The 23838-nt window shown below is 36.2% G+C and overlaps 1 protein-coding gene across 3 annotated transcripts in view; it reads right to left on the bottom strand.

Annotated features, from left to right (window-relative positions):
• Positions 1–1756: 1756 nt before the first annotated feature.
• The window catches only part of LOC128208080 (HEAT repeat-containing protein 5B-like), a 47207-nt gene continuing 25125 nt past the window's right edge, over positions 1757–23838 (bottom strand). For 2 of the 3 annotated variants that reach the window (XM_052911412.1, XM_052911411.1), the window contains exons 14-40: positions 23553–23662; positions 22802–22965; positions 20090–20122; positions 17622–17696; positions 17119–17325; positions 16663–16731; positions 15994–16115; positions 15375–15534; positions 14779–14968; positions 13124–13293; positions 12627–12710; positions 11098–11332; positions 10619–10751; positions 10228–10349; positions 9555–9736; positions 9242–9310; positions 8919–9095; positions 8415–8595; positions 7849–8094; positions 7333–7495; positions 6902–7011; positions 6519–6646; positions 6074–6242; positions 5493–5717; positions 4981–5132; positions 4231–4444; positions 1757–3970 (exon numbers count right to left, since the gene is read on the bottom strand). In XM_052911412.1, coding sequence (XP_052767372.1) covers positions 3648–3970; positions 4231–4444; positions 4981–5132; positions 5493–5717; positions 6074–6242; positions 6519–6646; positions 6902–7011; positions 7333–7495; positions 7849–8094; positions 8415–8595; positions 8919–9095; positions 9242–9310; positions 9555–9736; positions 10228–10349; positions 10619–10751; positions 11098–11332; positions 12627–12710; positions 13124–13293; positions 14779–14968; positions 15375–15534; positions 15994–16115; positions 16663–16731; positions 17119–17325; positions 17622–17696; positions 20090–20122; positions 22802–22965; positions 23553–23662 — 4213 coding nt within the window. In that variant the 3' untranslated portion in view covers positions 1757–3647. The remainder of the gene's footprint in view (positions 3971–4230; positions 4445–4980; positions 5133–5492; positions 5718–6073; positions 6243–6518; positions 6647–6901; positions 7012–7332; positions 7496–7848; positions 8095–8414; positions 8596–8918; positions 9096–9241; positions 9311–9554; positions 9737–10227; positions 10350–10618; positions 10752–11097; positions 11333–12626; positions 12711–13123; positions 13294–14778; positions 14969–15374; positions 15535–15993; positions 16116–16662; positions 16732–17118; positions 17326–17621; positions 17697–20089; positions 20123–22801; positions 22966–23552; positions 23663–23838) is intronic. The other variant, XM_052911413.1, reaches the window with a different exon arrangement.

The following is a 23838-nucleotide window of genomic DNA, read 5'->3' as shown; positions in this document are numbered from 1 at the left end:
GTAATAATATGACACATCGATTCTAAGAGTTTTTATTAAAAAAAAATCATTATATATAATATATATATATATTGAATTTTATTGAAATGTCGTTTTATAACTTTTTAAACATACATAAACAATTACTATTTTTTTTAAATTAACAATTGCATATAGGTGCTGTGTTTTCTGGCTTATTTAAAGTAAAACATTATATATTTCCTGGATCATGGGCTACGGTTTGATCCGCTGCCACATGCACGTCCCGAACAGTGCAAGGGTTTCCCTTTTTTGGCCTCGAAAGTACCTGATTGGTGTCTATCCCACCAACAAAGGTGCCTCTTTGGCAATGGAATCCAACTTCCGGGGTCAAGCCATTATACACTCCTTCAGATGCGGACAGACAATCATAAAAACCAATAGAAGTATTTCCTGGGCTTCTATTCATGCTAGCCTGGAACCAGAGTCTGGGGCCCAAGGCATGAGACTACATTTGACTACACGTCTATTCTCTATGCAAACTAGCCCCAAACCAGAGTCTGAGGCCCAATGCATGAGACTACATTTGGCTACACATCTATCCTCTATAAAAACTAGCCCCAAACCAGAGTCTGAGGCCCAATGCATGAGACTTCATTTGGCTACACGTCTATTCTCTATGCAAACTACATGTAGCCCCAAACCAGAGTCTGAGGCCCATTGCATGAGACTTCATTTGGCTACACGTCTATTCTCTATGCAAACTAGCCCCAAACCAGAGTCTGAGGCCCAATGCATGATACTTCATTTGGCTACACGTCTATCCTCTATAAAAACTAGCCCCAAACCAGAGTCTGAGGCCCAATGCATGAGACTTCATTTGGCTACACGTCTATCCTCCATGCAAACTAGCCCCAAACCAGAGTCTGAGGCCCAATGCATGAGACTTACACTGCTATACCAACTAGCAACGCACGGGAGTCTGGGGTCAATTAATGAGACTTCATTACACTACTATACCAACCAGCCCCACATCGGAGTCTGGGGTCAATTAATGACACTACATAACACTACTATACCAACTAGCAACGCACCGGAGTCTGGGGTCAATCATTGAGAAACTACATTACGCTTCTATACCATTAGCTCCACATCGGAGTCTGGGGTCAATTAATAAGACTTCATTACACTACTATACCAACTAGCCCCACAGTGGAGTCTTGGGTCAATTAATGAGACTACATTACACTACTATACTAACTAGCCCCACCGCGGAGTCTGGGGCCAATTAATGAGACTACATTACACTACTATACTAACTAGCCCCACAGCGGAGTCAGGGGCCAATTAATGAGACTACATTACACTTCTATACCAACTAGCCCCACAGTGGAGTCTGGGGTCAATTAATGAGACTACATTACACTACTATACCAACCAGCCCCACATCGGAGTCTCGGGCCAATTAATGAGACTACATTACACTACTATACCAACTAGCCCCACAGTGGAGTCTGGGGTCAATTAATGAGACTACATTACACTTCTATACCAACCAGCCCCACATCGGAGTCTGGGGCCATTTAATGAGACTACATTACACTACTATACCAACTAGCCCCACAGCAGATTCTGGGGCCAATTTAAGAGACTACATTACGCTTCTATACCAACCAGCCCCACATCGGAGTCTGGGGCCAATTAATGAGACTACATTACCAACAAGCCCTCCCAAATCATACCATGAACTACCTCCCAAAACATGGCTCATGCCCAAACTAAATGTAGAAACAGAACATATAGTCAATTTTCATTTATTCATAAAATAAGCTTTTCTTGCCTACACAAGTACAAAATCAAGCACTACACAACAAGTTTTATTACCATGAAATATTACCAGGATATATTTGAACAAAATGGTAGAAAATATAATGAAGTTTACTGGTAGTTATACTTGAACTTTGCCATAAAACTGGTAATATAATTTCAGTTATTTAACCACGATCGTTGCATAGCATGAACAAGTGACATATAAATCAGTCATACATATCCTTAATACATGAAATAAATAAAAAGCAGTTACTATGACACTTTCTTAATGTATTTGATTTTCTTCATTTGGTATCATAACATTAAAGAACTGTTGAAAACACATAAATCTAAATGATAGTGTATAAAATGATGCTGAATTTTGTCCATCAGTGGCATTTTACATATTAAAATGAACATTCAAATGTGCATGTATATATGTATTAAGCATGTAACGATGGATATGTTTAAGTAATAATATTATTCAGATAATTCCAGTTAAATACAAAACTCACATCAAAATATACATACAAAAACAATGTTTAAAACTTATCAGATATATTGCACATAATATCATCTACATGTATATATACATAAACAATATGCCTATATGCAGACTATTAGGAAGCCTTTATACATACAGCATGAATATACAATCATTTCATTTTCAAATCTAACAAAATATACAGATTTAAAACCCCGTGGTATTTCATTGTAAAACAACTGTCCTTTGTTTTCATCTAATAAAAACACAATGAAAAGTGACAATACTTTCAACATTTGCTCTTTTAATATCAGAGAGATACAAGCTATTTAATGTTTATCACCGTTGTATAAGAGCAGTAAAAACCTTGTTCTATCTGGCAAATGCTAAAAGGTACAACCGCAGACTTAAAATGTCAGAATAAGCACTTTTATATACACTGTATGAAAATATACATACAAGTATGAAATATTTCCAAAATGACGCATGTATTAAACAGTAACACAAGCCCTTAATGCATGGTTTATAGCACCATTTATCATGAAATCTTTTCAGATAAAGTCATATTCACATTAATTATAATTATTATTATATATATGTGTAAATGTATAACTTAACTGCACAGAACATATTCAGCTTGTACAATACATTGTTTAGCATGGTCTATGATAAACTGCTTTCACACCTGATAAAGCAAGTATTCTGTGAATCGGATGTGTCACCTGTCAGGAGCGCCCATTATTTTGACAATTCAAGGGCTATAACTCTAGGTTGCCTACAGTGACCTGACTGTAAGTCAAACTCAGTTGAAATATTATGGCAATCAGTGTTGCTGCATGGTCTTGTAAATAATGTAGAAAAAAATAATAAGAGAGCGGAAATGAAAGTGTATGGCCGGGTATGAAGATGGTAGACAGAATGCTACCTATATTTCTGCCATATTAAGCAGGCGACACAAAAAGGAAAAAATATTACTATATATACATGTATTTCGCGTTAAACCTATACCGTATGAGTTTTAATACTATGGATATATTCCAATGAATGGTCCACAGTGTGAGAACAGTATAAATGTATCATCATGTATGTGAGTTCATCACAGATTATTTTATGTAGGATGATTATTTTGTTTGGTTAATCATGGCTACCGACCATGCTTTTAAGGACTTAGAGAATGACTAATCTGGGTACTCCATTTTCCCCCACAGTACAAGACCACACTCTCACATCACACCGTGCCAATAAGAGTGATTAACATAATGTTGTAACAACTTCTTTCACAATCGTTGTAAAATAAATAACTAATCGGATAAAAAGTTGCTGCGGAGTACAAACATATAAACCGCTACATTTACCCAATGCCTACAGTGTAAATGATCTGAAATATTATTTGACACTATGCAAAGCTACTGAAATCCGTTTTCAAAGTTATGGTAGGCTTGACAGGTAGTGCTGCAACTTTCGCTTTCTCCTGGGCCTTCAGCATGGCTGACTTTGTCTCCTGGTTAAGTTTGATCGCCACTTCCAGTCGAGCCTTCAGCTCCACTTGGCTGGTCATGATGGTGCGGAACTGGGCAGGGTACGCAGGACCAATCTTCATCAGATGGCCAAGGCTTTCGTCGTGTATTTTGCGGCTGATTTTGTCGGCTGCCTGGAGGGTTTTCTCATCTAGCAGGTAGGATACAAGGATGGGAAGGAACACTGTCAGCAGGGTGAGTCCTGGAAATTTAAAGAACATGTTACAAAAGCTCACTACATGTCACATTATGTACAAACAAATAAAACTTAATTTATTTTATTTCTCTCTGTTTCTACCCACAAACATTGATACATCTTATACAAAAGATCTTCTAAAGTTCATAATATCAAACTTTACAATCCTGACAAATCCCATTTCAATTTAATTGCATATTTTTATCCATAACATTTTAGAACCTGTATAACATTTCTTCCACTAAGCTCAACTTTAGTATACATACTTTTACTCTCTTCCGCAACTCCAATTAGCATCTCAAATGTGTTAATACAGTTGAGCAGCAGGTCTCGCTCCATCTCAGTGTTTGGTTTCTGGCTGCTGGCTCTGTACAAGTACTCGATGATTTGGGGGGCCATAATGTGAATGTAGGGCATGGAGTCTTCAGGTTTGATCTTGGACACTAGCGTTGTGAATAACTGAATACATTTCAATCTCACCTGAAAGCAAGGAGAAATAGGGAATAAAGAAATTTAAATTGAAAGAATGATTTTATTTACAAAAGAATAAAATATATCTCAATATTACTTTAAGAATGATAGTTGATTCAGAATTTTTATCTTCAATGCATCATCTAATTAACAAATCTACAAGAATAACAGGGGAAAACACACTCCGTTATATATTTACAGTTGCAATATTTTTCACTAGGCGGCCTGTTTCCTATCTTTGGATGTAAAAGAGCGGACTATTCTAATGGCAACAGAACAAATGCTATAGTGAGGCCTGTTTTTGTTTCAACATAAACATTCTTTAGTGAGCACCAGTGCATAAACGCAATAATGAAAACTTTCAATACACATTTTAACAGTGACACAACCGACATGAACTCTAGAAATGGTTTCAAAACTTGGACAGTACCCATATTTGCAAAAGTCAAGGTTTAAAAAAACAACAGTCAACAGATCTATTTACAGCAGTCTGATTGCAGATTGAACCAGCAATATTGTTTTGGTGAACAATAACTAAACCTTACAGCAATATGTTGTGATTTCCAGCAGTCTAGGAAGGCCTTGATAGCTGACTGTACCAGCACCTTGTGTTGGTTGACAATCTGAGGTGCGCACATGATGAACACAGTAACAGTGTACAGCAGTGTTGTCTCATCCATACCTGGGTAGTCACCCTCTGTAAGTCAGGGAAGATTATTGTATCATGACCTAAACATTTGAGCGTTTGAGCAATTGTTAACTTGTATTCATTGTCGTCATCATCATCTTATCTTCATCAATTCCCCATAAAAACCATAAGTTTACATACAGCAACAGTAGCATAATTATTCTCAATTCTTCATTATCATCAAATAATGCGTTAATGCTCTAAATGTTTAATGGATCCCCTGTATTTCTAAAAAAAATTGAAACAACTCTTTCAGTTGTACTGTTAATTCCTGAATATGTGAGCAAATCATCAGATGTTTCATGTTTAAAAGTTAACAATGATGTTGTTAATCACATTGCTAACTTAAACAAAGTCAATATCTCCTACCTGGTACAGATCGCCTGATAACTGAGGCCATACAGCTGTTCACTAGGCGGTGCCAGTCTGACAGGCGTTTATCCCCGTCATACCGTCGGGAACTAAGCAGAGTCTTAAAGCAGTTGATACATGTTGTCACAACCAAGGTGGCATGGTTCTCTGTCTCGCGAGGAGACATTTCCCGCAGTAGGCCCATGGTGAGGTGAAACACAGTTGGAAGCACGGATAGACTGCCTGGAAACAGAAATACATTTAAGTTACAACATGATTAAGCATGATAGTGGATAGTAAGCAAACCTCTTAGTAAATTGGTTAAACCAAAAGGGCCCATAATTTGCATTAATCAAATAAAGAGGTTATGTAACTTGATTGTTGAATATCCCTTAATACACATATGAAGTTTAAACTCCATACCCCTTAATACACAAATCAAGTAAATTAGTTTAAATTTAATTTCATGCATGCTTATTGAGATATAGGCATATCAGTTACTTGACCATAGCTGAAACAAAGTTGACTGTAATTAAAGCCCACCTTCTTTGTCTAATTGTCCTGCTAAAAATCCACACAGATAAGGGTGTTCTACTCACCAGCCAGAGAACAGAGACTGGGCAGCTCGGTGAGGGTCTGTACCACAGTGGCCAATAACTGGGCCACATCCTCCGTCAAAACTCTGGGACTCGTCTTCCCATGGAAGCCCGCATTTTGACTGGCTGGGTTGAGGGAAGGCACACGACGAGACAGAACACCCAGACACACCTGGTACAGGTAAAGTATAGGACATCATTCACTTTATACATTACAGTATAAGTAAACACAGTAGGATACAATAACAGTACTGCCTATAGGTGTTAGATACTCACCATGTTTTTGTTATTTTAGTAAACTCAGTGTAATAGAATTCATATGTCTGTGTAACTGTGAAACACAAATTCCAAATTTATCTGATTAAAGGTCTCATTATTCACAGACATTGCAAATTGTACATCAAAATGTTCACATTTTTCACCAGATAATTTTTCGTTATCAACACACCTCAAGCGTGGCAAACACAATTGACTGTCCTGGAATTATCTCCCCTGACTCCCCACCCTCTCCACCAGGAGGTAGTAACGCTTTCTTCTTAACATCTTTGGCTGCTTCTAATGCCTCTGATTTTGATTCTGTAAATAAGGGGATGTCAATTAAAATCTGACAAGCAGAAATTCTATAGATGACATGGGTTTTTACCAATATATTTTTTATGTACATTTAACAAACACCAATTAACATGAATGATTTTTGGAAAGTCCACTTTTTTGTGAAAAATCCCATTCCAATGAATTAATACTACGTGAAACTTAGGTAGCAAGACCACTTTTTCATTTTTCTAAAACAAATCTTGCAACATTTATTTCATAATTTCTTATTCCCATTACCTTCTGTCTGTGCCAAGAACTCGAGATGTTCCTGTGCAGCTGTGATGACACATTTAACCACGTCCATCACCGCAAGGTGGACTTTCACACCGTTATGGCTCAGAAACACTCTGCAAATGGAAAACCAAATTAATGTTATGCACTGACATTCACTAAACAATTCTGGATGTTGTTATATCAGAATTCTGCACCTCTGAGCTGACTGGATCAATAAATGGAAAGTCAATTAAAACTGTCAAAAGATAAAGACAGGGCTCCATTCTGTTTTCATTTGTGAACCTTTCTCGAGTTCTGACTTAAATACATGTACATGGAAAAAAATAATTCAGTATTTATTCATTATTTAAAGGGCAGTAATTTTAATTTTGTAAATAAGAGAAGATAAGTATGTTATTTCAGAAGGAATACAAATTCATCCTTAACTATCTTACCTATGCATGACATTAAGCAGTTCCCTGTAGAGCACGGGATCTTTGGCGACCTGTGCACGTGCCCAGGCCGACTCCAGCAGAGCATGTATGGCGTGTAGACATGTCTCGGCTGTGTTCTCTGGGAGATGGTAAGTGGTGTTACACATAGCTTCCACACAGGTACCTAGAGAGGAGGAATATTGATTGAATGACACAAGAAAACATTCACATACACTGTAAACTTATGTGCATGTATTACCGGTACTGAGGCAAATAGATTTTAGCTTATTTTATAAGTTATTTTCATTAACTTTACTGGCAATTGAAGGATTTGGAAGAATGCTAAATAAAAGACTCATGACAGCTCAAATCACAAAATTTATAAGTTTAAAGACTCTACACCCAGTTGTTAAAATTTATTGATCAGATAATGAAAGTGTGGTGCCGTCAACATGGATGCTGGACAAAGTAATTCCTATGTGTAAGTCATGTTTCTTCCAGGGGACATTAAAACACAGAACATATTATAAAAATTACCAATGATGAGATATAGCCTCTCAGCATTTGCCTCCTCTGAGTACAGATTGGCTGGTGCATTAGGCGGTGTGGCTTCTCCACTCTCATCGGTTCCTTTATTTAGCTTGGCAAACCCAGCCTCCTTCAGCCAAATGGCCAATGCATGCAGGATTGACGGCCATGATTTACGGTAGTGGATCCGGGCTGCACTCATGGTGTCAACGTGATAGAAAGCTCCACCCTCTGATGGTAACTGGTTTGAGTATTCTGAAGAAGAAAATTGACAACATATTAGTGAAACAGCTAAAAAAATATATATGGAGTTAATAATGTTCTAAAGAAATATTCAGAATTTTTTTCTGTTTAAAAACTGCTCGACTCCTGCAAAGAAATTGCCTATTGTTGAAAACAAGACTTTAACCCAAATCAAATTTGTCAAGTCAACAGAGACATTGTCAATTTAAACCATCCCAAAATAATATTTCTAAATTTGAGCTACTACATGTAACATGGCATAAGGGAGAGTAGGGCATGGTCTATAAAAGAGTAAAACCAGTTCTGTGAGAGGCTAGGCAACTGATACTAACCTTGGGGCAGTGACAGGAGGGCATGGTCTTTAAGAGCATAAAACCAGTTCTGTGAAAGGGTAGGCAACTCCGACTGTACCAGCGTCAGAAGGCTCTCCCCTGAATTGTTCAATTCGTCATCATCTGTGGATCGTATCATCTCTTCAACAGAATTCTCCCGGCCAACAGCTTCTATGTACACCTGCAAGTAATACATGAATGTTACTCCAACATCAGTAAATATCTTATCAGGGGTACACTTCTGTAGGAATAATTCACTGTAGTAAAGCAAATAGAGTGAAGTCTACATTGAATCATACGAATATCATTGTGAAGAAAGCTTACACTGAAGGAATTCCCTCAAGAGACTATGAGAGTTGACACCACTATTGTTGTCTGCTGTAAAAAGCTATGAGAAAATACACAACAAACCTCATTGGTGCGTTAATCTACATTAATAAGTAATAGACATGTTTACATCTACTATACTCCAGCCTATTATAACTGAACAGAACCATCTCCTACCTCAGCCCATGCACGGAGAACAGCCAATTTCTCCATAGTTGATGCGGCCTCGTTATACAGGGCACACTGGGATTTCTTGGAGCTCAGTTTGCCAAGGGAGGAAACCAACAGTTGATGCACTCTGCGTAGATCGTTCAAGTCCCGGGCCACCCCACTGCCGATCCATGTGCTACATACCTGAGATTAAAACACGTTGTCAACAATGCTTGTGTAAATGTTCGCATTTTAATACTCCTGTTTCTTATTTGTATTACAACAGTGTTTACACTTACAAATAATTGTCTATGTTTTTTATATTAAATTCACTAACAATGCATACTTACATCACAAGCGGCGGCTGTCACATCTGAGGGAGTTTCAGGTGAGAAAGCTGGCCTCAAGGCTGCACTGACCTGAAACAGAAGAAGGCTGTTTAACATTTGTGGACAAGTATAGACAACCAAGATTTTTGATTTCTGACACCAAGCTGATCTAAAATACAGAAATTGGGAGAATTCCCCTGATCAAGAAAAATAAAAAATACATGAGAATAAAACCAGTTAACCACATTAATTCACAGAACCATTACATACAACTTTGAATAATCAATACTTGCTCAAAATTCCACACATAAAAGCTCAAATGGCTCTTTCTTACCTGTGCCTGAAACTGCTCCAGTATGACATGCCCTGGGAATTCTGGCTCTGGCACGGCACAGAATCTTGTAATGATGTCATCTAGAGCTGCCAGACCGCCCAAGCGTAGCTGGTTACTGTCTGATGTGGCAGCTATAAATGCCATCCTGACCAGTTCCGACACATGCAACACCAGGAAATCAGCTACAATGGTAAACAATGCTTGATACAGAATAATATTCAGTTTTTCCCCTAAATACCTTAAACATGATGAGTTCAGTTCCTGAATCAAATTTGAGTTTACAAAATCTGAAAAAAATATTCTGTTCTGCTGACATCCACATTAAAATACATAGAAAATAAGTTCTTACTATGATCTACAGTCAAAACAATGCCGTCAAAATCATTGGGACCTTGGGAAATACTTCAAGATAACAAACATTCGATATAACCGAAATAAAATATGTCTTACTAAACCCAACACATTCGATAAAAGTTTGAAATAACCCTAACATCCAGACAACAGGGTTTCAACATAGCGTATTATGACTGTATTCTATATAGTTATTATTTTACCAAAGAAAATAGACACAAACAGGCTACATACCAGCTTATATCTGTCTGTGATTTTCAACCCTTTTTTTTTTAAATATACTGAATGTACTGAATATGCTCAAAATGTATAAATACAAGACCTTTTGTCTTCCCTTTAGCCTTGGCCTCCCTAGCAACTTCCAGGTCAAAGTGTATGGGATCCTCCTCACACGCCACGATGATCTTACGGAGACAGTCAGTCGCAAACACTCGCGTAGGCCACCTGGTAACGTCAGTCAAATAAATGGTTATATTTATTCATTACAAAGTGGTCATGGAGGTGGTGTAAACACAAACATAATAATTATTTTCAATAAAAAAAATCAAGTACCCTCTTTACTTGAACAGCAAACTCTTGAAAGTTAAAATGTGACATAAAGTCAATAGTAAATAGAAAATCAATCATGATCACATTCCATATTTTAAATATTTAACGATTATAAATTCTTTGGAAGATAAAACTTGAGGAAATATTAGGAATTTCTCCCCTACCTGGGAGCAACAGTAGGATGTGTGACATCTTGTTCAGGGGCAGTGAACTCCTCCGCATCATTAACGGCATCCTCATCCTCATCATCATCTCCCTTGTCTGTCATGCTTTCTTCCATGGGACTGCTGCTTGAGTCTGGAAACAAACGTCAGGTATAAGTATACCGTAAAAATATTGGTTGATGTTTTGTTTTACACATGAACATACAATTTAATGTGAATGTGAATACCTGTCCTGTTTTTACATTACAATGATTGGAATACAATACCTGTCCTGTCTTAATATTAAAAGTTGCAATGACTGAAATACATTTCCTGTCCTTTCATGACATTATAAATTGCAATGAATTGAATACAATTCCTGTACTGTCTTAACATTATAGATTACATTGACTGGAATACATGTAGATACTAACAATCCTTTTTCGGCACGTAGGTACATGTATATATCTCCATATTAATGAAAAAAGGCAAGCACTTACCAGTTGAAGTAGACAATATTTCCCTCAGCAGGTTCAGCCAGCGTGTTAGACTCTTAGTGGCCAGGGTCTGTAGCAGGCTCACAAGTGTGTCCTGGATATCCGAGATAAGTTTACCGTCCACTTCCGTGTCACACATGGCAAACAGACGACCCTCGAGGCCAGACTCACTTATGCCATATCTGCCACTGTCTTTTGTGACATCGTCTGATGCAAGGTTGAGGGCATGGTCACTGACCTGAAAATTAATGAAATAAGATTTAATTGTGATTACAACGAAATTAGCCTAATGAGAACTATTTTCATAATCATGCATAGCAAGGAAGATGTACAACATGTAAGTAGTAAAATTATAGGATGATAATGCTTAATTCTCTTAAGTTCTCTACACCTTGCGCTGTTATATTATGTAGAAATTGTTTGACTTGTAACATGAGTATTCACTGGTATCATCTGACAATGTACGGATGGATAGATCAGAAAGACTATTAACTAGGGATGCAAACGAATATTCGAATATTCGATCGAACGTTTAATATTCGAATAGCAAAATTGGTATTCGAATATTCGATGCTTTTTGTTTGGTAAATATAATAATAAACCTTTTTCTTACATCTGTGCTGTTGTATATATTAGCATGTCTTGTTTTTACAACGATTGGCCCCTAAATGCCAGAGGCATGTCGTGATGACACTATACCGGTACACGCGTCATATGTTAATTAGGGACACATAGTCGGAGACTATAAACAGTACCCGTAATTTTACAAAAACTGGCTATAAGACAAGTGGCATCAAACAACTTTCAATTATTTTCGGTAAATTCTAATGACCATTATTGGATAATAAACGGAATCGGCAACCAAAGTGGTGTCATGGCTGTCAATTAAGCTGTGCAGTATTGCTCAAATCGCCGTAATGATATGGATGACATGTGCTAGTTATATGCTGTTTTCCATGTTTCGATATAACATTCGTGCTTTGAAATGTAACTGTGTAGAATAGCAATTTAGGTCATTGTTATACAATAGATGGGTCAAAATTCAGGGTTATTTTCGTTTTATTATTTATCTAATTTCCGAGTAGGTTTGGTGTTTTCATAGTTATATTTAGTAGATGTCAATCCCAGAACGAGGCCGCTCGTCCTACAGAACGACCCGTTGGTTCATCATGACATTCAACCAGGCATTTACGATCTTCGCCTTTTTCAGTGGCTATTGCTTTTGTTCGATATTTTTGTAAATGGGGAATTTCATTGCCAATGTTTGGAAAAATCAGGGTCCTTCGCGTATACCGGCTACAACGAAGAAGGGTTAAAATGCCCCGGCTATTACTAAAGCAAACAATAAAAGTTGTTTACTACATTTCTTATACATTCATATTGGTAATCGAATATTCGAATATTCGATCGAAAGAATTAACGAATATTCGAATATCAATTTTGCCATTCGTTTGCATCCCTACTATTAACATGTCTTGAATATATACACTTGATCATCTTCAACTTTCAGAGGAATAAGCATTGATCATTACCTCCTTAGCTTCACGAGCGACCAGCTGCCTCAGGCATGCTACCACAGCTCTCCTCAACAGGAGGTGGGAACTCATCAACTTCTCCTGGAAGATAATAATCATGCTGGTTAACGTACCATTAAAACTCTGGAGAAAATGTCATTCCACGGGTCAGATATTCTGACCCATTCCCAATTGCAAATTACTTCAAAATAATGCAGAATTCCCAATTTTACCTGGTTACCACTGGATTTTTCATTCCCAAATTAAGGATTTAATCTATAAATATTCCCAAATACAGATACCATTATGTGTTCTCAAAATGCTTAGCAAAAGCCCTGAAGGATCTCATAATAGTTTGTGCAAATTCTACAAAAAGACTCAACTTAATTGTAACTAATATTTTTTTTTCCATTTTATTGTTTAATATACAGCTTCTTCTAAACAGCTGTCATGTTATTTAAGACCAATTTTCATTAGACGTTTAGATCAGATAACATTCTCCATCAACCACTTACACAAAGGTGCGGCACCAGGGTCCCAAGATTCACATGTCTCGGTGCAAACATGTGTAATTGTTGAAGACAGGACACAGCCTCTGCCTGCACGAGGGAGTCACTGTGGTCCTGCATGATTGCACAGCAAACCATGCATGACAAACGTGCTGTAGCTATGGAGCCACTGTTGCCTAAAAAAGAACAGTATTAAGCTATTAAAAAGGGGACTATATGTATTATAGACAAAGAGGGCCAATGTTGATAACTGCACTATATAAAGTAATATGAGAAAAAAGAAAAAAAACAATTCCTTACAGATTCCTGACATTATCTTACATAAAACTTTGGAACATAAGACCAAATAAAGAAACATTCCATAAAACTATTAAAGAACAGAGATACAAAATTAAAAAATAATTGGAATACCCCTTAAACAATAGATGTAATTTTGCATACTGTATTATATCATGTATAGGACGCTAGCATAGATAGGACGCAGGCAAAAAAATAGTTGAGAAAACGGGTAAAAACCCTTAATATATAAGATAGGACGCAGCGGAAAAATGTCAAAATCGGAGCCGAAAAATTGAGGTTGGTCAAGTATTTATAACATATATATTGAAGTAAAAAACAAACAAAAAATTGTATATGAGGCATATTTTGATAACTGTCTTGTGTATTTCGATAATTATCGTCGTATTTTGGTAATTTAGCGTACACAACAATGATATATGTCTTGACATTTTGAGAACATTTACGCATATTATAAGACTTATACAAATGCCGTAATAGTCCCGACTGACAGTGAACCGTTGCAACCGTTGCAATAGTCTCGACATGCCTTCTGAATGACAGTCAACAGTTGCAACCGTTGCAATCGCAACAAGACTGATGATTGTTTTGATAAGGCTTGTCGCTGTGCGGATTAAAGCATGTCGGCATAATTAAGTGTCGGTAATTAGCCTTGCCAGCGGAAGGCACATCGGGTAAAGTGCGAACAAACAACCATAAGGTATTACCATCACAATAGTTTGTTCTATTGATGTTTTTCTAATGACAGACAGCGGGTGTTTTTCACACCTTCGCACATTTGAAAAGATTTGATAGTGACAATAATGCTACTTTGCGTTATGCACATTCCTTTATCAATTTTTTAAAACAGTTACATACAAAATGTTTTGTAAAATATCGAAACATTAAAATCATAAACAACGATTAATTGATATTTACCTCCTTTCCCGATTTCCGTTACCGTTATAACTCAATCCAGTTAAAGTGCTGACTCACATCGAGATTTTGTGAGTAGCGTCCCTTTTATAAAAAAGTAAACACTCGTGTTTTTTTCAATTTATTTCTCAATAAATCATTTTAAAGTAAACATTCAATATATTTCTGCGTGTGTTCACTTGCGTGATTTTACCTATGTCAGTTGTTCTTTTCGGTGACGCAGTACAGATACTTACTATTACCGCGTTCTTCCCCGGTCCGATATTTTCGACCTGAAATGGACTTGGAAAAAAACAGATGAAATTCTAATAGCATAGAAAGGACGCAGGCAATTTTTAAGACGAGAATTGGGGGTAAAAAAGTGCGTCCTATGCATGATATAATACGGTACATACTGTTACATGTTTTTTTTTATTAAACCCAATTTTCTTATGATATATTTTACACACCTTGCAATTCGGGTCCTATGGAAGTGATAAGGGCAGACAGGCACTTCCCCAGACATTGATGGACATCCACAGTGGATGGGGGAACTGTCAACAACAGCTGTAGCACCAGGGACAAGGTTGGTTCCACATAACCTCGGAACATTGGGCCACCACTGTCTGCTATCAACGCCAGGGCATGTAGGGCCCAAACCTGAAAGTGTGAAGTTGCCATTAAATTTAAAGTGAAGTTTGGTAACAGGAAATAAAGATGCTTCACTAAACTGAACATTCAACAACAGGTACAGTAAGAGAGACAGGGTCTGTTTGACTTAACCTTTGAACTATTGATATACACTATAAGCTATCAATGGCATGTACGGTCAAAACATGGACATATAGAATTATAAAGAATTTTAAGTCAACTTTGTTTGAAAGTATAACTCCCTGACTGTCTCCTATGTATGTTTTTTTTAAATGAATTTAGTTGATTTTCAATTTTACACCTTGTCTAGAATTAAAACCAAGACATGTACATGTGCAAACACCCTGGTGTTGATATGTTGGCCTGAATCCAAACCACTTAGGTTACCTAAATGTATATTATATAATACAATTACCTGTACAACTGGAGAATTGAAGTCCTGTGCTAGGGCCAGCAGTATGGAAACGCTTGTGTTGAGATGTTGACCGGATCCCATACCACCAACATAGCGGTGAAGACAACCTAGGGCTAGCGAGTTGCCTGTACGGCTCACAACATCACGGGCTGACTTCAACCTAGAAGTAGTTGTGATTCTTATTCTAGATAGGCTAATTATAATCTCATTGTTGCAAGGACACATACCAACAAGTTGTTTTTTTATACAATTAAAAGACTTACATGTTATTGTGTGGTGTTAACATTTGTCCATTATTCCTAACTTTACATATGAGTGTATTGGGTAATTTGCTAAAGCTGTTTTCTATCCAATGCTGTCAACCAACCCCTATGCAACAGTATAGTAGCTGAGAGTGCCACCTATCTATCTATTTAGATAAAGTAAGGAGTGCTCTCACATAATGCTATTTGGTACTGTGCAGCACTAAGCTTGCCTATCTTTTATACTCAAACAACAAAAAAGATGAAAAAAAAAGATTGGTACAAGTTAACTCCTTAATTGTACACACACATTTTAAGTCAAATGCCTCAGCTTAAGTCATGCATGTGCATAATTGATATTAGTGAAAACCACCTACTTGTCAAAGCTGTACTGAGCCATCTCTGCTATAAACTTGCTGTCCCCTACAACCTGTGCCATACGGCCTAAAGCTTCTCCAGCAGCACATCGCAGGATTGGGTTGGTACTGCTTAAAGCTCCCTGAACATTACAAAGGTACATGTACATGTAGGTGAGTGACAGCTTCATATTGAATTATGACTACGTGAAATAGGGAATATACTGTTATTCCCATGATTTGTGGCATTGCATTACCTTGATTTTCTTGTGTCAAGTCCATATCTAAAGAGACCCCAAGTCTAGTGTGATGTACCCTTACACAAGCAATGAAAAATACTAGAATCCCACAGATCAATTGATTCAATGTATCATATCTTTTATTTCATACCTATAAAAATTTCTTTAAATGAAAATCAAGAAGCATTTTAAATTTAACCGAAAATCCCCATTTTTTGTGCAGTACTGAAGAGTAGATTTGCTGATGCATATAGAAGTTTTGTTGAGTTTCCATATTTTACTTTTAAGTTTTCAAAGAAAAATAAAAATATGAAAATTTAACTGGTATGAAATAGACCTTTTTTTATCACCTTTAAGTACAAAATGAGAAAATAATTTCAGACAACTTAAAATAAAGTACTGTTATTATTTTTCAATTCCAAACTATTATGGTTTATATGAAAGAACTTACCAATATAAGGTCAAAGGCTGCTTTCTTTACTTCATCAGGTCCCAGTTTTGTTTTTGTGTCAGACAGACTCTGAAAAATGATGAGCAATGTTATATGTATTTGTCTTTTTCATTCTTATATGTACAGTAATAAATTATGATCTTAAATTTCTTAATAATTTGCTTAAATGTGAGACTTACTGAAATAAATAAGAAAATAATCAGAAAACATTAAGGATAATGTACAATTTTGTACAGTATAGGCATTAGCAATATACCATGGGTCAAAAAGACAAAATCCATCATTTGAGCTGCAACGCATCACGGGGCTGTTTCACCAAAAATCCTACAAGCAATTTCACACCTAGGAGGGATTAATTCTTGGTGAAATAGCCCCTTGTTATCCAAAATCCAGCCCCTTTCAAAAAATAATTTGACACAATGAATACATAAAATAAAATGTACATTCTTTACAAACCTTCAATGCACACAAGACAGCAGTGAATATATTCATCTGGACGGCCTGTTGTCTCGTGGACTTGGCCTGTCGAATACATTCATTGAAGTGCTGTAGCATCTGGTAGCGATGTTTGTGGGCCACTCGCGGAAAGATCAGTCCATAAAGGCGCACAGAGCTGTCAATCACAGCCACACCCAGGGGCAGAGGGCCCGGGATTGGGTCACTCTGAAAAATAGGAAAACAGTGTCCTTTATAATGGCTATTTTTGGCAAAAAGAAGAACATGGACTGACCCTGAGCCCAATCATTTGTTCATGTACATCAACAAAAAAATCAACTTAAATTTTCATTCTGGTGATTTACATCATTGTTTAAATACTTCATACCAGAGCAATTAAGAGATGATTGAAAAATGTATGTAATTCTGTACAATAGTTCAGGTACCTGAAAAGACTTGAATTTGTTGAATCATAAAATGGATTTACTGTAAAAGTGAATACTCTGGATGAAATGTTCACATACCACAGGGCATCTGATGAACAGTGAGTGAGCGTCATGTTCTAAGGCACCTGAGCCTGATGCGCTGTTTGGCTGAAGCTGAAAATACACACAGTGTAAAGAATAGTATTAAAATAGTGTGGAACTATTTCTTTATTTGTAAAAAAATGGTGAAGTGGAATTGATGCTTCTTGATGCTTTTTATGTTTTTTGATCATTTTACAGTCATCAAAATTAGTCTTTTGGATGAACAAGCCTTCTCGCACTAGTGCTTGGCATTTTATTTATCAACTAGCCATCATTTAAATCCAGAAATTGACTAATCCCGGAAAGCTGCTTTAAGCATTACACCAGTGCAGAGCTTGCAGATTTGCGCTTATTTCAATCACTGATTTTAGGGAAATTGCCCTCCTTTCTGTGACAATAAATGATGTTGGGAATTCAAACATTGAGTTACAATATCTATAAATGCAAAATGAAGGCACTGTGGTTAAGCACAATCCTTGTACTTGAAAAATATTCAGATGAGCATACAATTTTGATAATTGAATCTGGTATCATTTCTTTATCGCTCCTACAGCGGTTATTAAATATCTTGAAACATTCAACATACCATAACAACATAGCATCAATTCAGTTTATCTAATGAAATTCCTATCATATCATAATGTGATAAGTACAGTGCTTATTTGAATTATTTTATAAATTACGGTATTCAACTTTTAGAAAATAAAAATGAGTCATTTCATGCGAAGTAAAATGTTAGCTTTTAAACTTCAAGACATCTTAATAACTTTTTTTATAACACTACCATACAACACTACAAATGAACTGATCAACAGAATGTGAAGTTTCTAAAAAAACAACTGTAATCTAAGGAAAGATGTGTATGATCTGTCAGGAAAATGAACAAATCCTAAAATTTGAAAATGTCTAAAACTCCAACATAAGCCAATCATTGACAGAAAACATGTAAAATAGCGAGGAGAGTTCATTTGCAGTCTCATTTTAAGAAGGCAATCATGCAAAATGTGCTGTTCATGAATGGTAAGCATACAATGTATCATTCTTCATACAACAATAACAACTTACTTATGCTTCTGAAACAACATCTTTATCACCATGCTTTTCTACATGAATATACAGTAATATAAAACCGTTTAAAGATGCACCCTTACTCCAAAATAAGATGTATCACAATTAATATGAAGGATACCATGTTTAATTTGAAAGAACGGTGCAGAAAACACAGTATTTCTCCCTTATGGGAAGATAGCTGATCACTGTAAATCTTTAAGGACTCACCAATCATTTATTATCTGTGCGTTTTCAGTTATAAAATACACGGTTACAATCTTGTTATCAGTAATTAATATTTTTCATAAGCGCATTATTTATTGAGTAGTTGAAGGTTTATCACTAAAAATTTATGTTTGTTATACATGTGTATGTATTGGTTTTAAATATGAGTATCACTTTTAAGATTTTTTGGTTTCAACAATCAGATTAGATCAAATAATGATTCAATGCTAATAACAGAAATTTCATACAATTTATACAACTTACAATGTATCTCTAAACTCATTTGAAATCAAAGAAATTTCATCAAAAGTTAAATAATTTTCAAATGAAATATTTTTCAAAAAGCAAGTTAGATAATTATATCACTTTCGTCTTTGAACATTCCCTGAAATAAAATTTTGAACTACCGACTAATTATTTCTAAAAGACAAGAAAAAGGTTTGGTCTGCAAATTTTTTTTCCTAAAATGAGTTTTTCAAAAACTGCAAAAAAAAAGAGAAAGAAATTGCTACTTCAAAAGCGACAACATTAATGCCATGCCATAATACAAACATACTACATTTTGTTTACATGGTTGAACAAAAATCACAATATCCATGACTAATCAATAATTCACAATGGTTATTTCGCTATCAGCTACTTACACAATCTGCTTGCAACATGCACTGAATTCAGGTAAAAAAAACAAATCATTAATATCAGGGAAGATACTAATAACTTTATGCAAATCAAAAATGTCTATACTTGATATACATGAAGGCCAAACAAGGGTTATTTCCCCTCCCTCAATTTTAGATAGAATCCAAGGGCACATCAAGTGGGTGCCATTACACAATATTTTGCCTGGTAGAGGAGTAATTGCTAATTCTATTAAGTACATAAAAAATCATGACATGAGACTTGATTTGTGTGTAATTTATCAATTCAATCACTCATACACCTTCGCTAAGTGTGAGGTGAATACCCTATAATTAATTTTTTTGTTTTGTTTAATGATCAACATCGATATTCACATTTTATCAAGGGACATAACTCCAAAATTATATTTTTGTCAAATGCTTATATTTCCAAAATTTGTTTGAAGGAAGGGGAAACTAGATCAGATATAACCATACGTCTCCTCAAATAAATTTAAGCGAAGGAAAAGGTATCAAAATGCACAGATGCTTTTCATTTCAGTTAATACTTACATAACTATAATCGACTCTACGATTGGGCTCAAACTATAATGCAAAGATTCAATATCACAGAGTGGCATCTAGCATTACCTATGACCTTATAATCATAGGGATCTTGCAAATTTTGTTCCATTCTTCACTAATGATACAAGTCAAACACACTTTTTTCTATAGTGACCTTTTAAAGATCAAAGAGATCTATTTTCACTTCACTCCAGGGTGGCTTTGTCTGCTATCTACACATATTTTTCTTTCCCAACTAAGTTACATGTATAAGAACTGCCATAAAACAAAACATGTGTGTCTAGTTTTATAGGAATATCTCATAACATTTTCATTTAGGACCAAAATAAAATACAATTTTTTAAAGGACTTAATAATAACAATTTGGCTACAGACAAATCTTTCACATACTGCTAATACATTTTCTCTTACAGTACAATAAAGTTTAAGGCACATACGGAAAACAAAAATGACCAAAAAAGCATACTTTTACCATGTTCAGGGTATAAGCAGGATACAGCATAAAACATGAGACTGCAAATGATTATTGTTCACTAAAATGATCAGTTCACTCTTATTAACAGATTGTTTGTCTCTTACTACAATGCTACACATTTTTCAGTCCATACTTATGTTTCCAACCTCATGCAAATAATCTAAAATTGCCTTAAAACCTAACAATAAAGGTTTACAATACAAAACTGTACAAAAGAACAAAATGTCTTTTTCAAAGAATATTACAAGAGAACTAAGGATGGAAACATTTATTTCTTTGCAAACAAGCTTCCACATTAAGAAGAACATATGGACAAATAACTTAAGATTAAAAAACTTGTAACGCAATAAGCAGACATTACGTATGAACGATTTAATGGGAAAATGAAAATTTCGATTGGAAAATATCACAATATGTGTTATAACATTGAGGATATTAAGGTATACTGAAATAAATGCTTGTACCAGGTGTAACATCAGATAAGGTTTGAACTGCATGTTATCAAATAATCTATAGACACATTCATCTATGCATATCATCATTGTACACAAGTGTATTACAGAAATTTTTAAAAATGTACTCTTTAGCAGCTTCCACTTCAGCGTCATTGGCACACATTCCACTAACAGTACACAAATACCGTGAGATAAATCACAGACAAAGTCAAGTTCCAATGATTTTTTTTAAGTAAATCAAATTGACAAAACGTGACATCAGTTGCAGCCCTAAGCCAAAATTGCTCATGGTTGAGCTTTCAGGGATTACATAATATTGGTACATGATGAAGCAAAGGTTGTCTCTGAGAACCATTGGGTATTGGTACATATTGAAGAAAATTGTGTAATCGAGAACCATGGGGTATTGGTACATGATAAAGCAAAGAGTGTCATCGAAAATCATGGGGTATTGGTACATGTTGAAGAAAATTGTGTAATCAAGAACCACATGGGGTATTGGTACATGATGAAGTACAGAGTGTAATCGAGAACCATGGGGTATTGGTACATGCTGAAGCAAAGAGTGTCATCAAGAATCATGGGGTATTGGTACATGCTGAAGCAAAGAGTGTCATCAAGAATCATGGGGTATTGGTACATGCTGAAGCAAAGAGTGTCATCAAGAATCATGGGGTATTAAGTAAATTAGAAAGTTTAATAGAGTACTGTGGGAATTGGTACATTATAAAGCAGAGTGTAATTGAGTACCATGGGGTATTGGTATATAATGAAGCAGAGTGTAATCGAGTACCGTGGGGTATTGGTATATCATGAAGCAGAGTGTAATCGAGTACCATGGGGTATTGGTACATTATGACGCAGATGGTAATCGAGTACAGTGGGTTACTGGTACATAATTAAGCATAGAAAGTAATCCCGAACCGTAGGGTATTGGTACATTATAAAGCAGAGTGTAAACAAGTACCATGGGGTATTGGTACATTATGAAGCAAAGAGTGTAATCCCGAACCGTGGGGTATTGGTACATTATGAAGCAGAGTGTAAATGAGTACCATAGGGTATTGGTACATTATGAAGCAAAGAGTGTAATCCCGAACCGTGGGGTATTGGTACATTATGTAGCAGAGTGTAGTCAAGTACCGTGGGTTATTCCTACCTTATGAAGCAAAGAGTGTAATCCCAAACCATGGGGTATTGGTACATTATGAAGCAGGGAGTGTAATTCAGAACTGTGTGAATTGGTCCATGATGAAGCAAAGAGTGTTATTGAGTACTATGGGGTATTGGTACATTATGAAGCAGAATGTAATCAAGTACTGTGGGGTATTGGTACATTATGAAGCAGAATGTAATCAAGTACTGTGGGGTATTGGTACATTATGAAGCAGAATGTAATCAAGTACTGTGGGGTATTGGTACATTATGAAGCAGAATGTAATCAAGTACTGTGGGGTATTGGTACATTATGAAGCAGAATGTAATCAAGTACTGTGGGGTATTGGTACATGATTCAGCCGTGTGTAATCGAGTACCAAGGGCTATTGGTACATGATGAATCAGAGAGTGTTATTGAGTACCGTTGGGTTTGGTACATGATGAAGCAAAGAGTATTTTGAGTAACAACGGGTATCAGACATTCTCATTTCCAATATTTTAAGTGTTTGAACATCTACATCAACACTACAGCTTTGTCAATACATGGACATTTTTCCTGAAAACAACAACAAAACGGACAAAGTTAAAAACAACAACAACTAAGACCTTTACCTGATCTTCCACAGCTTTATGGTCTGTTTCTTGAAGCCAAGAGCCGAGAATCACACTGTCATCCACATGACACATGGCACGGAGCAGAGATGTGGTGGTGTTAGCTGGGTTATCAGTCAGTGTAAACTCTGCCACTAGCTCCCTTAGTAGACCAGTATATGTGCCTGAAGACGTAGAGAGATGAGAAAAGTCATTAGGGGACCCTCGTCATAATGTCATTTTGACTACATGACATTGGGTGTGAGCACATTATTACTTTTATCTATCACATTCAAACGACTGAGACAGCATCCAAACAAAGCATAGAAGGTGTATGATGATTCATTGATAACATCAGCAACTGCATTGCTCCTGCTGAACTACTTAAGTAAACAAAACCTCCATGCTTTGATACACAGCTGAAACCTGACATAGACTCCAGCATTAATTAGTATCAGCTAAAAGATGTCTGAAAACCTATCAACTCCCATTTATCAAGAGGATGTTGTACAGCCTCAGTCTGACCATGTGCTCATGATGTTATGATACAGCCTTACTAGCAAGACATTCAAATGAATCCATTATCTGAGCAACATCATTTAATGACTCCATTATCTCCTCAGCATCAAAAGCTTAATTCCCCCCCCCATACAAATGTGGTGGACAGTATGGTGGACATCATACCGTTTCAGTCCTACCATGCATTTGGGACGACAGTTATATGTACATGACAAGTTTAATTGCATTTTAACAACCACAAAAACCCACTCACCCTCATAGGACTGTGGGGGCAGCATAGACAGGACGTCGTACAGTCTCAGTCTGACCATGGCCGCACTTGCCTTCAGGTGACTGCCGTACATCTTTATCACAGCTGGCATACTAAAAACAGATGGTACCATTTATCTCTATACTATATCATAGTTCAGATTCCTATTTGCAATTTTGTTTGAACATTTGGATATATCCTCACGCATTTTTCTTTTATCATATATGTTCCTAATTTCAATGTAAAGTTTCCAAACAGAAGTGGTAAAAACATGGTATGATTAAATAAG

The sequence above is a fragment of the Mya arenaria genome, chromosome 11 (assembly GCF_026914265.1).
Source record: "Mya arenaria isolate MELC-2E11 chromosome 11, ASM2691426v1".
Lineage (NCBI taxonomy): Eukaryota > Metazoa > Mollusca > Bivalvia > Myida > Myidae > Mya > Mya arenaria.
Note: the sequence above shows the minus strand (reverse complement) of the source record. Positions and strands in the feature narration are given on the sequence as shown.